Here is an 18,664-nt window from a genome sequence, read left to right as displayed (position 1 = left end):
GGGATGGTTCTGATAACCTATGAGAGATGGCGCTCATGTATGACCACCTACTGTCATGGCGGCGATCACCGCAAAATTGAATTTTTTGTCGTGCCGCGTCGAAACGCTGGATTTAAGCTATATATATATATATGTAATTACCAGGTAAGTATATTTAAAAATTTATTTTATATTAAAAATACCATATTTTTAAGACTAAAAAAATTTACCTAGTGTTCAAAAGTTTTGGAATATCTGCTTCAATATGGTCCCATTTGCTGTTAGGTTCTCAGTTAAAACCCAGAGGGTAGCCATTTTATAATATTGGATAATGATCTAACCTAACAATTTTGGCGGAACAGGTTAATTTACAAGAACTAATGATAAATGTCAATAGGGAACCTTTCTTAAATTGAGGATATACAATCTGGCTAACCAAAGAGAGGTTATCAATGCAAGAAAATGGTAATTTAGTAGAAATTTTACCATTTGCCAATTCTATTTTAAGAGTATTATCTTATATTGAAGAAGAGTGTGTTGTGTGTTGGCTATCAAGATCTTAATTATTGATTTCTATCACTTGAAGTTTCACTTTATTTTTTAGGTTAAAACTTACTTAAATTGATAACAATTAGGCATAGACCAAACAATAACAAAATTTAGGGAGGTAGATTTAGGTAATATAGTAGGGTGAGTATGAGATTTAGTGCTAGCATTTACTTATAAATTATTTCCTAAACAAAAACATTAATGTGATTTATATGTTTACAATTTGTACATAAATTAGCCATATTACAGTTATTTATTCCATTTATACTGTATTTAGATAGTATGGCTATTTATCATTTATATATTTTAAAGGTGATAAAAATTTTTGAAGAAATATTGCTTCTCAGATTTAAAAAGGGTCTTACATCATTGAGAGGCATAGCATTTAGAGATTACTGTCCAGACATTTCTCCCAAGGGCTTTGATTTTGGTTGAATGAATAGACAAACTACAGGATCTTCAAATGTGCAGGGATTTAAAGTGAATATTTAATTAGATTAAGCTTGACAAGTTAAGTGAATATTTAACTTATTAAGGTTGACAAGTTATGCTAAAAACATTTTAAAAGCCAAGACAGAACAGGTCTTTTCGTCAAATGTATTACCCAGTTGATGCAGGGCTAAGAATGCTGTCTGGTTGTATTAAAGGCTTAGTAATAAAACTTGGAAGAGAGAGGGGGGGGGGGGGGCAGAGTATTTTCCAACCCTGAAAATTATAACTCAGGGTTTTGAGGGTGCTGCAACTTCTCTTAAAAAATATTTCTGTTAAAGATATTTCTCAGTGCAATAGGGAATCAAATTCTTCTAAAAAAACTTTGACCCTTATTTTCTCCAGTCTCAATTCCATTTTCATTTTCTTTGTATATAGTAGTATACATTTTTTTTCATTGTTGTTTGTTTTCAAGTACGGTATGTTTAGATCATTTTATTGTTTTTTAATTCTTATGGTCTTGAAATGTTGAACAGAATCCAGGAGCAGTGTGTCCTAGATTTCATCAAAAGATTTTTGTTTTGGCTTTATATACAGTATGTATTGAAGGGCACCTCTGAGTGAGAAAGAGATTGTATTCACATGTCTAAGTCATAACTAATAATAACAATAGATATACACTAACAGTATGAAAACTAATGTAATACAGTATGCATATTCTCTGTTATTTTTATGTGCACATATTATTGATACAATAGCGGCAGCTTGAGATCAGCTGATCACAACAAAATTGAATTTATGCAGTGTAAAATTTATTTTGTTATATTAATTGAGTTTTTAGGAAAACTTTTTTTTATTATTAAAATATGACTATAAGATGATTACAGTATCATGACACAGCATACTGCAATATAGTATTCATGGTAATTTAACATAGGCCGACATGACTAAATTGGATGTGGTCATAAGTTGACGAGTCTGTGTATTCGACTTAGGATAAGACTATTTCAGATGGAACTTCCAGGACTGTGGCAGCCTTTGTGATTAGACATAGGGAACAAGTGCTTATGTTCATCTGTGGTTGAGAGTTTTGGATGTTCAGAAACTCTTTAGTTTATTCCCCTATTTTGGGTCTAGTATTGGATGTTAATGATTGATGAGATGACTGCACAAGCAGATATTAAGGTACAAAGTGATGCCCTGAGATTTAATGGGAGTAACCCTAGTTCTTACCGTAAACCAGTCCCTTTTACGTCTCTATTTTTGCCACCTTCTAAGACTTTTTTTTTTTCTCAGTTGTGATACATCATCAGTAATTTGGTCATGCAGACGTTTGGTCTCGTAAGGCCTTTAGGAGGCACTATGACGGTCTTTATCAACTTTTTCATGTTGGAATAAGGCTTTTCCACTTTTATCAGCATTGGAAAAGCTTTCAACCAGAATCGTTGGCACTTTCTGTGGTCAAGGAGGGGGCTATTTATTACCGTACTTCTGGCTTCCAACCCTCCCTTGTCCAACAAATCAATACCATTACCTACTTAACCATTCAATGAAGGCCCAGGTTTTGATGTTCGAGATTAGTAAACTAAGAGAGAAGAATGTTATAGAAAAGGTTTTGAATCACATTTCTTTGGGTTTCTAAAGCTTTAGGAGGCTAGAGACAAATGCTGTATTTCCCAAATATCAAGTTGGCATTTCTTACCTTATTTCAATGGAAACACCCTCGATAGTTCTTGGGCCAGTACGAAAGGGAGATTGGATATTTTTTTTAATACACCATATGGATGCTTACTTTCACAATCCTGTTCATAGAAATTTGAGGAAATTCCTTCGGTCCATAAGCTATTCAAAAGTGTAGCAGTTTGAGTACCTGTACTTTGGGCTTAGGACATCTACACAAGTCTTCACCATGATGATGGCTCCTGTTTTGAAGTGTGTAAGGTATTTGGGGATCAGGGTATTGTTATAACCAGAATACAGTGGTACCTCTACATACGAATTTAATTCGTTCCACAACCGACTTCGGATGTAGAAAATGTTCGGATGTAGAAACGAATTTTCCCATAAGAATACATGGTAATTCATTTAATTCGTTCCTCAGCCTAAAAACCCATAATAAATCCTTAATAAATGGCTACACATAATTACACATAACTATAACATAACTGCATAATATGAAAGAAGCATGTAAAAAAGATAATTATAAAGAAATAATAAATAAAAAATGTGTTTTATTGCCACTTTACCTTAGACACAGGCCAACGTGGGTGTAGGATTTGCTACGGCAGGAGGAGACGGACGATTGGCGAGAAGGTAGACATGGTGTTAACATGTTCTTTAAATAAATACTCTCTCTCTCTCTCTCTCTCTCTCTCTCTCTCTCTCTCTCTCTCTCTCTCTCTCTCTCTCTCTCTCTCTCTTGTTCTTCTTCACTTTTAGTGTTAGAGACGTCTATTAATTTTTTCTGAGAGAGAGAGAGTTAGAGAGATTAAACAAAAATGAGAGATTAAACAAAAATGTGTTGTGTACATATGATTTTTAACAGCGTTAACGAGTTGAAAGACAGTTGAATGTAACTAAAAAAACAATATCGGCAAATCTGAATTCCTTTATTAACTAAAACAAATATTGATACAAACACACTCGTGTGTGTATGCGCAAACACACACCCACGCACGAGGAGACACGATCGGCGAGGAGGTAGAGATGGTGACTGCGATAACATACAGTAACTTACACTACGGAAATTTTAATCTAACTTAGCTTATTTTCTTTTTTGTTATATTTCATATTTTTTACATTTTTTACATTTTTTTTCTTTTGATTTTTTATTTTCATCACTGTCAGTGACGAGTTACGGTATGTTATCGCAGTCACCATCTCTACCTCCTCCCCGACCGTCTCTCTTACTGCGTAGCAATTCTTGCACCTGTGTGTGTGTGTTTGTGCATACGCACACGAGTGTGTTTGTATCAATATTTGTTTTAGTTAATAAAGGAATTCAGATTAGCTGTTATTACTTTCTTAGTTACATTTAATTGTTTTTCAACTCGTTGACGCTGTTAAAAATCATATGTACTCTAAACACATTTTTGTTTAATTTCTCTCTCTCTCTCTCTCGGAAAAAAAATAATAGACGTATCTAACACTATAACAGCGAAGAAGGACGAGAGAGAGAGAGAGAGAGAGAGAGAGAGAGAGAGATTTTATTTAAAGAACATGTTAATGCTATGTTTAGAGAGAAACAGATAAAGAGAGAAGTCTTATTTTAAAAATCTTGTTAATGCTATCTTGGTTTTCTTTGCTTCACTTTTTTCTTTCTTTCTGTTCATCACGCTGGCCCTTCTCACAAATGATCGTTGCCAACAATCTCTTTGTCCTTTATCCCTATCAACAAAAGGCATTCTATCTCTTCCAGGGTATTGCTACGATGTCTTGTAATAATGGTGATCCCCTTTGATGGTTATTTGCTTTAATGGCTGCCTTCAGCTTGATGATCCTCGAGATCATAGGCCTATTCTGGCCATATTGTTTAGCCATACAGTATCACTCACATGCACACTGCTCTCATGTTTTTCTATAATTTCTTGCTTCAATTCTAATGAAAGAATTGCCTTCTTCCTGTACTGAAACTTAGCTTCTTAGGCACCATGATTATAGGTAAAATCAAAAAGGAAATATAAGAAAAGGAAGAAAATATGCACTGTTAATAACAGACCAAACAGAGGACAACCACACGATACACACAAGAACAGAGAACTGAGCACTTGACACTCAATGGCGTAATGTTTACTTCGTATGTTGGAGCAACACTTCGGATGTCGAGGCAGAAATTTAGTCGAATTTTACTTTGTATGTTGGAAAATTCGTATGTTGGGACATTCGTATGTAGAGGTACCACTTTCTAGCTATTTTTTAACACTTTGTAAGAAAGGATTCAAATTCAGCAGAGATGGTTACTCAGGTTACTGGAAATCTTGGGAATCCTGGCCAATTTAGAGAAGTCGTTTCTGATCCTGACTCGGCGAACTTTTTGTTTAGGAATGATAATAGCTCCAGTTCCTTTACAATTATCTCTCAGAAAAGAGGATTCAAACTTTTTTTCTGTTGTTAAAAAGTTCAACAGGATGAAGTCAACTTCAGTTCAGAAGTGGATAAAATTGTTAGAGACCATGATTTCCGTAGGGAAGTTTGTCAGGATGAGACTGGAAGATATGATTTCCCAATATCTCAATCAATATTAGAACGGGATGGGCAACTGAGATACTAAGTATTATTTGGCCAAACCTTTAGACATTAGGGGTAATGTTCTTAATTTGTATTGTATTATTATGTAAATTTGTATTCTATCCAAAAATACTATTTCTTGTTGAAAGATTGTTCATAGTGGCTTGCAGGTGGTTGCATCCAAGTCAGATGAAATACTTTAAAGGGAGACAATTTTATATTAGAAGTACTGCTGCTTTACTGAATTTTTGCCAGAATCTTTAATTTTAAAGAGTTGTAGCAGCTGCTCAGTGGTGTACCAAATAAGCATTTGCAAAAGCATTACCTTACAGAATCTTTGATCTTCTATCAGGATTGCGGGTGTTTAGGTGCTGTAATAACAGAGGGGATGTGGTTTAAAAGCTAATAAAAGTAGTTTTTCTTTTAGTTTTATTAAATGGGAGTAACTTAATTAGTTCTAGGCTTATTTTTTTTATTATTTTGAAATACATAGGGTTGAGTAAAGGATATACTGTAGATAAGTAAAAAGTTATGAAAAGGATTTATAAACACAATCTGGACATTTGGTTATATCATTAGTTGTAACAGTTTGATAAAGACACTTTTGACTAAAGCTGAGGCCTTGTGCAATAAAAGAGTATTTTGTAGGTCTTTGTACTTCAATCTCTTTCTTTCATGACCTAGCTCCATAAGATTGTAGGATTAGGTAACAAGATCATCTGGGAAGGTTCATAGAAATAAGCATAATTTTAATAATAAAATTCAATATTTATATAATCATCTGATGTTCATATGAATGCCCATTCGTCTCCCTACTGAGTATATAAATAAATTTAAAAAAAAAATTTTTTTTGCTGTGAATAGCCTCCAGGATTTTTCCTACTATTAAAGTACCATTGTAGGTAGTAGGTTGGCTAGGGCACCAGCCACCCGTTGAGATACTACCGCTAGAGAGTTATGGCGTCTTTTGACTAGCCAGACAGTACTACATTGGATCCTTCTCTCTCGTTATGGTTCATTTTTCTTGCCTACACATACACCGAATAGTCTGGCCTATTCTTTACATATTCTTCTCTGTCCTCTTACATCTGACAACGTTGAGTTTACCAAACCATTCTTCTTCACGCAAGGGGTTACTATACTCTAAATGTTCAGTGGCCACTTTCCTCTTGCTAAGGGTAGAAGAGAGACTTTAGCTATGGTAAGTAACTCTTCTAGGAGAAGGACACTCCAAAATCAAACCATTGTTCTCTAGTCTTAGCTAGTGCCATAGCCTCTTTTACCATGGTCTTCCACTGTATTGGGTTAGAGTTCTCTTGCTTGAGGGTACACTCGGGCACACTATTCTATCTAATTTCTCTTCCTCTTGTTTTGTTAAAGTTTATATAGTTTATATAAGAATTATTTATTTTACTATTGTTACTCTTCTTAAAATATATTATTTTTCCTTTTTTCCTTTCCTCACTGGGCTATTTTCCCTGTTGGAGCCCCTTGGCTTATAGCATCCTGCTTTTCCAGGTAGGGTTGTAGCTTAGCAAGTAATAATGATAATAATAATATGCAAGAGATAATATTTATGGTAATCTTAAGAAAAAATATTCATATTTGATGACATGACTTATATAAAGTCTTACAAATTAATCTTATAACAATATTTCAGTATTTTATTTAACATTAGTTAGCACAATTAATACAAGCAATAGATGCTTGGCAGTGTCATGTGCTCAATTCATGATTATAGTTTTTCAAATATTTATGGTATGTGCAACAATATTTTTTTCAGTGTGTGCCATGTTGATGAAAGAATAGAAACTTTCTTGACACACTTTATCACTACTGTGGAGAATATGAGTGAAGAAGAAATGTCAACAATGAAGGAAACTTTGGTCAGCATGAAGCAGACTGTGGATATAACATTAGGTGAAGAGGTGTCAAGAAACTGGTGTGAAATTGTTGATGGAGAGTATGTCTTTAACAGAAGAAAACTTCAGGTAAAAAAATTGATTGTCCGAATTATAATACAAATTTTCCCAAATGGAATTTTTTTTACTCTGGTTAGTATCTGGCTCAATCAGGATCTTTAAGTTAATAGTTTGTATACAATTTATTTTTTACTTCTAGGTAACTAGAGGTAAACAGAAATGGCTTTCAACATTTCAAATATAAATTTTTTCATGTATGGTACATATTACTTTTCAAGTGCCTTCCTTCCCTGGTTCTTCTCAGCTGATATATAACACATGTATTCAACTCAAATAGTATTGTATGATAATAAAATTTTATGTGATTGAATATAGGACAGCAAGTAAAGTGATAAGAAACTTTTAGTTGGGAGATTAGTTACTGTCTGAAGCTATACTTCCACACTCAATTTCTTTTCAAAGTTTATAAACAGTTGTTGCATTTCAGGTTGAACTTATCAATCAGATAACAAGAGAGTCGACAGTTTCTCAATTACAAAAAATGCTAGCAAGCAAAGACAATCCTAGCTATAGAAAGTTATCTGTACAAGTTATTGGGTCTACTAATCCTGAAAATGGAGTGCCTCCTTCAGTTGATTGTCTCACAGGTGAGTTTAGCTTAAACAGTACAGCTATTCTGTAGAGGGAAGTTTTCCTTAGATATACTGCACAGTAAAACTTTCTTATATACTGTACAGTAAAACCTCTCTAGGTGTAGTCATTACGTTCCAATCCCCCATCCTCCCCGCAGTTGCAAACTTCCCTAGATACAGATATTCGTTGACTTATAACTTATGCAGTTTATGACTGATTGACTTCACAACTGTGACCTCAACTGGTATGTCTGATGACAAAATGAGAAATTTATAGATAAATCCCCAAATAAAGCACGATATTAAAAAGTGCATGTGAAAACGTGAAATTCAGTATTAGAAATCAGCAAATATGTAAGTACTGTTTTAAAAATTGCTGAAAAACACAAATCAAGGTATAAAATTTAGAATTAAAAATCGCCAAATACAGCGTATTGTTAAAAAAAACAAGTCAAAATGGGAAAATTTAGTATCATAAATAACCAAATGATACTATATACAGTAAACGGTGCAAAAAATCTATTATTGGGTGAGATAGCCATGTCGTCCTGATGGAAGGTTTCTTCAGTAGCTTCCTAAGGGTATATATGACTACAGTAGACATTCCCCGAGAATTAAACTAAAGGTTTCACAGAATTCTAACTTCTGGCGCGAGTACCCATAAGGTTTCCCTTTAGGATATCGTATAATAACAGGGGACGTATGCTTGACACGCCACATAGCTATCTGCACCCCACATAGTGTTTATGCTTCGAGGGAGAAGTGTGACAAGTTATGGGAGGAGCCGTTACTAAGTTCTCCTCCTCCGTTACTGTTACGGTACTTGGCGATGTCATAACCGGTCGCCATGTTGGCCGCCATCTTGGTTGCGTCACCGTTGCGCGCCATACTCATTCCTTCGTACGTAGCGTTTAAGACCAGGTGCTTTTTCCCAGTTGTTCGCTAAGTATTTCATCATGTCGCAATCTTCTGCCTCGCCTTCTTCTGGAAAGTTGAGTACCATATTCTTGTATTGTATAAATCAGCTCTGGCCATAAAGTAACAACTTTTTATCTTAAAATACCGTGTTTTGTGGCGGAGCTGTGACTTGACCGTAGGCGTCATGACGCTGTCGCTGTTGTTCGCTTCGCATGCTTTATTTAGTTAGCCAGAACAACCTTCCCGGTCTTATAACTAATTATCAGCATTAGTTATTTAGTCTTCATTGCTAGAAATTAGTTATATTATGCCGACAGTATTCAATTTCGGCGAGTGTAGGTAGCCGATTCGTGTGCTAGATTGCTAGCCTAGCCCATAGGCTCGATAGCCTAGGTGTTTTTGTTTACTTTCATGCATGATATAATAAGTGTTCCTAGTGTTAAATTACGAAATGAAGATATTAGGCATTTATACATATAAGATCCAGTGATTGCCCATATGTTTTTCGCCTTCTAGGAAGTATACAAGGGGTTTCGATGATCTTGGTAGTCGACTCCCTTGCCCCTAACCTAACGCTAGGGCTTTTGTATACTTTCTCACCTCCCCAGTTACCTTATCCAAGGTAATCTCCTCCCTCTGAGGTAGCCTAGGCTACATCCTAGCCCTCCTTACCTTGAATCGTATTCGAGTGTTGTTAGGCTAGGATTTTCTTTCCCCGCTCCTAGCCATAGTACATGAGTTTTGAGTTTGGGACAGAACCTCAGAGTACCAGTCGTTTGCCCCCAGCTACCCAATTAGGTGAGTGAACTCTCCTTTTGATCTCTGCTGGTCGGCGAAGGTGGGGGGGCTCTGCCCTTCCCCCTAGTCCACACCTGGTAGGGTTACGACCCTTCCTCCCTGTGGTCTAGCGACTTGTCCTACACCTGCCGTCCCTGGTTTGGGGACTTGCTTCCCTAGCCTAGGTTAGGCAGGCCAGGGGATTCTGTTTCATTATAGTTTAGGACGGTACATTAGTGCTGTACCTGCACTGTACTAACCTATCCATCAGGACGACGTGGCCATCTCACCCAAAAATAGATTTGCTCCGATGCATTGTAACCACGGACTACTCTCTCAGGAGTTACTCTTTAGTTTAAACTTGTGACCAGAAAATTTTTCCCCCAACCAAGACTCCATTCCAGGCGAGAGGCATAAGACCTCAGGCCGGTAAAATGGGCCAGGTTATGTTCCCTGCGCAAAGTGACCTTCCACTGTCTTTGACCCACAATGCACCAGGAAGAAGGCCGTGTCAGGCCTGATGAGGACAGGGCAAAGGTCGCCATTCGTACTCTGGTCGTTGCCCAGTGTAGACCTATAGTTTTCGCTCGCGACTTAAACTGTGATCTGCGTTTGCGTTTTCACTTATGTGTGCATAGTGTTTGTGTCAAGATGGATAACACTCGTGTTCAATGTCGTTGTCCCGGTGTGAATGGGGAAGCGTGTTCGGCTTTCCTTCCACATTTGGAAATTGATCCCCATGCTTTGTGTACCTCGTGTCGTGGTCGTGCCTGTACTCAGAACGATACATAGAGTGTATTGAGTTGTCTGAAACCCAATGGGCTCTTATGGCCACGAAGAGGAAAAAGAAAGGAAAAAAGGAACGTTCTTCCTCGAAGAAAGACAGTGGTTCGAGGCCTTCGTCAAGCTGTTTTTCGGTAATTCCTTCCCTTCCATCGATATCGCCGTCTCGGGAGATTGCAGGAAAAGATTGACAGGATGAGCGAGTCGACCGTCCCACGTGTCTCACACGTGGTGCTCTCCGACCGGCCGCCAGAGCCGCCATCTTGGCCTGCCCACACGTGCGCACCACCTCCCCTTACCACGTGGCAGTCTCGGGGATACCAGGTGCCCCTCAGCCGCCAGCGCCATCTATTAGAGCTGCCTCGCAGGCCTCCTCATCGGCTCATGCCGCCGCGCCTCCATCTTGGCTTGCTGCCTCCTCATCAGCTCACGCCGCTGCGTTGCCATCTTGGCCTGCCGCCTCCGCATCGGCTCGCGCCGCCGCGCCTCCATCTTGGCTTGCTGCCTCCTCATCAGCTCACGCCGCTGCGTTGCCATCTTGGCCTGCCGCCTCCGCATCGGCTCGCGCCGCCGCGCCTCCATCTTGGCTTGCTGCCTCCTCATCAGCTCACGCCGCTATCTTGGCTCACGCCGCTCGCGCGCCGCCACGCCATCTTGGCCTGCCGCCTACTTCGCTCACGGCTGCGCACGAAGCCTGCGCCGCCATCTCTTGGCCTGCTACCTTCTCCAACCCAGCGCCCCCCGCCTCCGCCAAACCGGCGAATGCCACCCCATCATCGGAAGCCACCCCGCACCTACATCAGGGTGACCTTTTCCCGGATCCTTCCCCTTGGGATCAGGAACACTGGGGAGACACTCCAAGGACCCCGTTCTTTGGAGACGATGCCCACCAGTCGTCAGAGGGTCTGGCAGAAGAGGACCCTTCGGTGTTGGCGCTCATCAGACACCTCAATAACCTGCCGGAGCCAGCCCCTGTTGTTCCTCCAGGGGAAGTTTCTTTGATTGAGGAGCAGTTTGGCATCCTTCGAGAAGCTTGTCCCCCTATGTCTCTTTGGCCCCCATCTCTGGGCAGAAAGCTGGGGAAAATTAGTGCGGCCGTTGCCAACCCCAAAAATTCTCTGAAGGCCTCGGGGTCAATGAAGTTATTGCCTTACCCGAGTTTTTTGGGCTCAAGCCATGTCGTCCTGATGGAAGTTTACCAGAGAATTACTTGAAAGTACTATATCTGTGGATTTGTATAAGTGCCTCAACCTTGGGACAGTTTTTTATATGGTCATCCAGACCATTGAGAAATATGACGATATCGTTGTCATTACCACTAATAAGAATAAGTTTTACTTACTTTAGTAAAAGAACTCTAGCTAAATTTTATTTTACTACTTGTGGGGCGAAATAAGATGCAATTACACTCTTTTATTAATTTATTTAGGCTAAATGAGTAAATGGAATAACATGTAATAAACATAAGAGAATATACATTTTACATTCAACATATACAGTCAATGTTTTTCTACCTAAAAGGGAAGAAAAGGGTTAATGCCACTTATAATTATTGAAAAATTTTCCAATACAATTTTTCTATAAATGTTGGATACTATCATCACTGTGTACAATGTACAGATGGCACAAGTGTCATTTGTAAAATTCTGCACCTGAAAATTTGAACAGTCTTAGTGTCACCAAGGTGACACTCGCATAAAAGGATATTGCACTGGAAGGTGTCAACACCTTTTCACCCGAATTGAGAGTCACAATCAATTCACTGTTCATCGCAGCACTAGACGACTACCTGCCGCCACCACATAACGTTTGAATTCGTGCACTTGCTTCGCATAATGTTTGTAAAACACTCTGGATGACTTCCAGCCAGTGTATGAGTGAAGATGCTCAAAGTCCATATACTGAAAAAAGTTCAGTGAGGAAGCAATTTTTCTTGGATCATGACCTGCGGGTGTACTGTCAGGATCCGCTCTGCGAATGAAGTAGGTGAGCTTCGCCCCTCAGTTGTTTTAGAGATATGTTTGATCCTGAGGTTTCTTCTTTAAAGAGCTGTCCTCCCCTGAAGTTTGAGACACATCTTCCTTCAGAGGGCAGATTCTCCTGGGGCCCCATCTTTTGGTGGGTAGCTCGTTCTTGGCGAGAAAGAGATTCAGTTCTCCCGCTTCTGTGAACTGAATATGGCCCTCGTTTCTTGATAGGGCTACTATTTCACTAACTCTAGCCCCTGAGGCTATAGCTAACAGAAAAATCACTTTTTGGGTTAGATTCTTAAGAGAACAATCTTCATTGTTCAAGGTTGAAGCATAGTGTAAGACCTTGTCGAGAGACCATGAAATGGGCTTCGGGGAGGCTGCAGGTCTAAGTCTAGCGCAGGCCTTCGGGATCTTGTTAAAGATTTTGTTCGCCAAGTCCACCTGGAAGGCATATAGAAGAGGTCTAGTCAAGGCTGACTTGCACATAGTTATCGTGTTGACAGCCAAGCCTTGCTCATGAAGGTGGATGAAGGACAGGCAGAAATCTATTGAGATTTCTTTTGGCCTTTTTGCTTTAACGAAAGCAACCAACTTTTTCCAAGACGATTCGTATTGTCTTCTGGTTGACTGACTTTGACTTGTATTCTTCTAAGAAGTCTATACTGCCTTTTGAGATCCCAAATCTTTTTTTTACCGCTAAGGCGAGAAAATCATGAGATGAAGGTTTTGGGTTCTCTGTGATGAAGCAAAGACAGTCGACTTCTGAACCAGTTGAGATAGAGCTGGGTTCGGTAGAGGGACCAGCCTCAGCTTCAGTTCCATCACCAGAGGGAACCAGTTGCTTTTGGGCCACCTGGGGGCCGCTAGAGCTGCAGTTCCCTTGAAGGATCTCAGCTTGTTGAGGACCTTCAGCAGGAGATTGGTTGGAGGGAACAGGTAAATCAGGGTCCACTTGTTCCAATTGGGGGGGACATGGCGTCTGTCGCCTTCGCCAGAGGGTCCTCGTATGGGGCTACATATCGCGGTAGTTTCTTGTTGTCGCTCATCGTGAAGAGGTCGATCTGCAGTTCCGGGATTTGTTCCAAGATGAAGGAGAATGAGTCTGCATCTAGGGACCATTCTGACTCTATCGGCTTTAGCCTGGATAGAGCGTCTGCAGTCACATTGCAGAACCATTGTAGGTGAACTGCTGATAAGTGCCATCTCTTCTTTTTCGCTAAACGAAAGATGGCTAACATCACATGGTTGATGTAGGGCGATCTCGAGCCTTGTCGGTTCAGACATCTCACTATGACTTCGCTGTCCACGACCAGCCTGATGTGGGCTGATCTGTGAGGGAATAGTTTCTTCAGTGTCAAGAGGACTACCATGGCCTCCAGAATATTGATGTGAAAGGTCTTGAACAGGGATGACCAAGTCCCTTGGGGTTTCCTTTGATGAGAGTGACCTCCCCATCCTTCCGTTGAGGCATCCGTGTGGATGGTCACCGAAGGAGGAGGTGGTTGCAAGGGCATGGTTCTCGTTAGGCTCTTGACCTTCGACCACGGCTTGAGAAGTGATCGTAGTAAGGTTGGTACCGGCCTTTGTAGATCTCTTCGAGCGTTTGATGCGTATCTTCTTCAGACTCCTGACACATCTTTCAGTTGTGCTCTTAGCACTGGGTCTGTTACTGCTGCAAACTGGAGAGAGCCCAGTACTCTTTCCTGTTGGCGTCTTTAGATCCTGTCGGATTTCAGTAATCTCTTGACAGATTCCGTGATCTCTCTCCTCTTCCTTGGAGGAATGGAGAAACAGTGTGACTTCAAGTTCCAATGGATTCCCAGCCATTGAAACTCTTGAGCTGGAGAGAGTCGAGACTTCTTGAAGTTGATCTTGAATCCCAGATGTTCCAGGAACTGGATCACTTTCTTGGATGCTTACAGACAAGCAGTCTTGGATGCTGTCCACACCAGCCAGTTGTCCAGGTACGATGCTACCTGAACACCTTCTAGGCGTAGTTGTTGTAAGACTGCGTCTGCAAGTTTCGTAAAGATCCTTGGGGCTATGTTTAGTCCGAAGGGCATGGCTCTGAAGACATACTTTTTCTTCTGTAACTTGAATCCTAGGTAGGAGGAGAGGGGGCGGCTGACTGCGAGGTGTCAGTAAGCATCTGCCAGGTCTATTGAGACTTTGTACGCCCCTTTGGGTAACAGGGTCCTTGTGTGTTGAAGGGTTAACATCCTGAACTTGCTGTTCTCGATAAACTCGTTGAGTGGCGACAAGTCCAGAATGACTCTGAGTTTGGGAACACAAAACAGCCATCCCTGGAATTTGCTTTCCTTATAACCTTTTTGCTCAAGAGTTCTAAGGTGTTGGAAGAATTGAGGAAATGATGGTGGAGACTTGTTCCATTTCCATCCTAGTCCACTCTTGATTAGGCTGTAGGCCCAGGGATCGAAGGTCCAACGATCTCGAAAGTGTTGGAGCCTCCCTCCTACCTGAAGCATCTCATTGCTTAGGTTGTCCGGAGGTTTGCCACCCTGACCGCGTCCTCCCCTGCCTCGGGAGGGGTGTCTTGAGGAGCCCCGTCGGAAACCTCTTTCTTTCTGATGAAAGGTAGTGGTTTGCCTCTCAAACCCTGGGTTGAACGCTGGTAACTGGGCAACCAGCTGTTGAGGTACCACTTGGAATGTGGTCTGTGGTTGAGCAACCACTTGGGGCACCGCGGTCATGGTGACAGTAGGATGTAGCTGGGCAAGCCGAGAGGGTAGTTTTGGCTTCTTCGACTTCCGTTTAGGTTGGGGACTCGCATCCGGGGAAGACTTCTGGAGAAGGTTCCTATTCTCCGTGGCGACTCTCTCGACTACCTCTTTGACCTCTTCACTCGGGAAGAGGTCTTTACCCCAGATGTTGGAAGAAATCAGCTTCCTGGGTTTGTGTTTTACTGTTGCAGCTGCAAACACAAACTCTACAGGCTCTCCTAGCCTTCATGAAGACATACAGATCCTTCACTAAGGTGGCCATATGCATTTTGGCCAGGACCGTAAGCATGTCTGGAGCGCTTTTGTGGCCTGCACACATCTTGATGCAGTCCTGTAGGGACAGGGAGGCGGCAAGCCTCTCTTTCATCTCTTGCTCCCTACGCAAGAGAAAGTCTGACAGCTTTGGGAGATTCTCGCTGAATTGCCGTCCCGCGACATCTGCATCTAGCTTTTCTACTGAGAAGGTTAGGAGGACTTCCTTCCATTCCTTCTCATCCATGGGCAAGGCTAACGACAGAGGCCTACACTCCTCTAGTGCAGGACATGGTTTGCCTGCCTCAACTGCCTTGGCAACAGCCTGGAATGCCTTCGACGTAACGGGGAAGGCTCTTGAAGCAGGAGCAAGAAAGGTAGGGTGTTTCTTGATCAATGCAGAAACTTTCGAGTTATTATAACCCGCCTTCTTCAGGCTGCTCGACAAGAGAGCCTGTGCCTTGTCGTGTTCGAAAGCCATGACCTCCTTCGGTTCCGTCTCTTTTGACGCTGGCTCATGCTTCAGTCGAATGAAGCAGTCAGGGTAGGCATTGAAGCTCTTCCAAAACTGAATGTTGTCTAGGGGGACGGCTCCCAACTTCTCCGAGATGTAGAGTTTGCCGTTGGTAATCGGCATATACTCCGCGTACCTCCAGAGATTAGTCTCAAAGCAGGATGGCAGGTCTTGAACTCTGGGTCGCTTAAAAGACCCTCGGGAGGCGTTGATCCGTGCTTCACGGAGCTCTCTTTTTAGCTTCGCTTCCCTTGCTTTGCCTTGTTTGCGAAGATTCTCCTTTAGTGTGGTGATATGAGCCAAAACTGCCTGGCTCATGGCATCCAATGGAAGGGTAGGAGCTGAAGACGTAGATGGTGTCGGCTCTAGTGCCGGCACAGGTGGAAGGGATTTCCCACTCCCGACGACTCTACTTCTTCTCCTTCGGGAGGTAGAGTAGACTCTTCCTCGGGACCTTCCCTAAGGAAATCCTTCTCCGTGTTCGTAGACACTTCAGACATCCTTTCCTCCTGGTGGATGTTCATGCCTTGCATCGCCTCACTGACGTCTGCCTCGATTGCAATCTGGACGCAGGGAGGTCCGGGTCGTGTTTGGGGCACGACAGCTTCACTACCCGCTTTGGGGAACAGCAAGCTACGCATCCTGTCGTTGGGCAGGTATGGATCCCGGAGAGTTTTTCTGGAACCCTCGTACCCATTTGCGCAGCTTTTCTTGTGCTGCATCCCTCGACTCCGTTGACTTGGGGTCGTCGAAACCTTTGACCACCATGGCCGAGCAGACGTTGCAGTCCTGGGGGTCCCAGTACTGCAAGGTTTTAGTGGTAATGGCGCAGGCGGCATAAGTCCTGCACATAGTGTGACCACAAAAGTTCCTACTCTTGTGGTTACAGTAGATCACCTCGCACTTCATTTTGGGCTCCTCCTGTAAAGAAAGGAAATATAAATGAGTATGCGGTTGTTTATCACACTTGATAAACAGGTTACAGTATATGCAATATATTGGTATCTTAACTAGTACAGCTTAGGATAGTAAGCTAGAAAGGAAATAGGCAAGACATACCTTTGTCTCCTATCCAGCCAATTGCTGTGACCTCCCCCAATATTAATGTTAGAATTTCTTTATTAAGGGAAACTCAATAGAGAAGGGTTCTAACCTCTAGGGATAGAATTAGTGTATACTAACACTAGCACTTCCATAAAAGTATTAATATTATGGGGTAAGTTATAAACTGATGACTTTATCAGTGTATTGAAGGAATACTTCACTTCAATATAGAATTGGTCTCAACAATAGACTGTGAAAGGACACACAGGGTATGTTGGAAATATAAACTACTGTATAATATATACTATAGTTTTCTGTCTGCTGTATTTACTATACTGCAAATATACTGGCTACTGTATAATCATATACTGTAGTTCAGCCGACGTGTTGCCAGCTAGGCTAGCACCTGGCGGCACCGGTCCAGCCGGCAGTGGGTTAGTATCTGACGGCACTAGCCGACAGAAAGAGAGAAAGCATGGAGTGAAGGGCTGCCTTATTAATGTTGCTTTGTACAATAAATAAGGGTGTAAGTATATTAATCCTACTGCTTTCCTCCAGAATGAGGGTTCAAATGGAAGGGGAGAATGAATCATTCAAGCTTCCACCCAGCCACAAGATCTGTTGCCAGTCACTGCCGGTTTCAGGGATGTGGATGGCAGTCCAAGGGAGGATTGAAGAACACTCAAAGGCAAAAAGGATCTCCCACCGGCAGCCGTCACAGCCGGTACAACCTTTCCCAGAGCCTTGCGTCCATCGGGGAAAGTCGGAGCAGCTATCAAGCCGCCTAAGTAGGAGCCCGGCCGGCGCTACGATCTACCCGGCAAGTGGGGAGAACGTAGGACGACGGCCACAGATATGCGATGGCTAGGCTATCGCTAAAGGACAGAGAGGGGCTGGGAAAGGGTCTTGTATGTTGTGTTAGGAGAAGGCGGCAGGATTGCTGCCATTTCCAAACAAGGGTGAAACTTCATTTCAATATCGGCGCCATCCTAGGCAGCAGAAGAATATCTATTCTTCACCCTAGGGTCTACCGAAACAAGACTTATCTTCTAGACCGCAGGGGAGAAGGTGGCAGCATTATACTACTACTTCAGGTGTGGCCTAGGGAAGCTAAGCCTCCTATGCCGACAACTGTAAGCCGGCAGGGGAGTAACTACTCACCCGGCAGCTAAGCCGCGACATAAAGACTGAATACTCTGAGTTACTGTCGAAAACCCAAGCCGGGATACTTACCGGCAAGGATGGGAGACAGAAAACACTAGCCTAGTCAAGCCGGGGTGTACTACTCTATGGCAAGACAAGATAAGGTTGTCGCCTATGGCGGCACTCTGAGGGAAGGAGGGATTACCCTTAAATCTCTGCAGAAGACGAGTATAGAGTTATATAAATAATTCTAGGAGATATACTATCTCCTGTTGAATTGATAAAACGATACACGAGGGTAAACGGGGATGTTTGAAAGTATACTAAAGCGCATAGGCTAGGTAGCCTAGCGCAGGGCGAGATCTCGGCCACCTATATCACAGAGACTAACATATACGATCGACACATGTCGGAAGAGGAAAATTGTATGCATGATCATATCTTCACCAGTATAATTTTGCCTAAATAGCTATAATTCATTAAAAGCTAAATACCGGGAATGTCGTTCTGCTGACTAAATAAAGCATGCATGACGAACGACAGCACCCAAAATGGCGCCTCCGGTGACCAGCTATGCTCCATAAAACACATTAAATTATACTAATTTCACTGCGAAGCAGGAGCTAAAAATTATACACTGTAAAGATTAAATACTTAACTTTCCAGAGGCAGAAAATATTATGCGATATCCTTAAGAAAAATTTTAAGGATACTCGCCCCAGGAGTTAGAATTCTGGAGACATATGGTCAATTCTCTGGAAATATCACTGTACCTAAATAT

The 18,664-nt window shown here is 41.8% G+C and overlaps 1 protein-coding gene across 1 annotated transcript in view; it reads left to right on the top strand.

The window, feature by feature from the left end:
* The window catches only part of LOC137656503 (nardilysin-like), a 113,851-nt gene that overhangs the window by 90,733 nt on the left and 4,454 nt on the right, over nucleotides 1-18,664 (top strand). Inside the window, exons 18-19 of the mRNA XM_068390679.1 lie at nucleotides 6,968-7,175; nucleotides 7,594-7,753. Coding sequence (XP_068246780.1) covers nucleotides 6,968-7,175; nucleotides 7,594-7,753 — 368 coding nt within the window. The remainder of the gene's footprint in view (nucleotides 1-6,967; nucleotides 7,176-7,593; nucleotides 7,754-18,664) is intronic.

This window comes from Palaemon carinicauda, chromosome 1 (assembly GCF_036898095.1).
Source record: "Palaemon carinicauda isolate YSFRI2023 chromosome 1, ASM3689809v2, whole genome shotgun sequence".
NCBI classification, from domain to species: Eukaryota; Metazoa; Arthropoda; class Malacostraca; order Decapoda; family Palaemonidae; genus Palaemon; species Palaemon carinicauda.
This window is presented reverse-complemented; position numbering and strand designations above follow the sequence as displayed.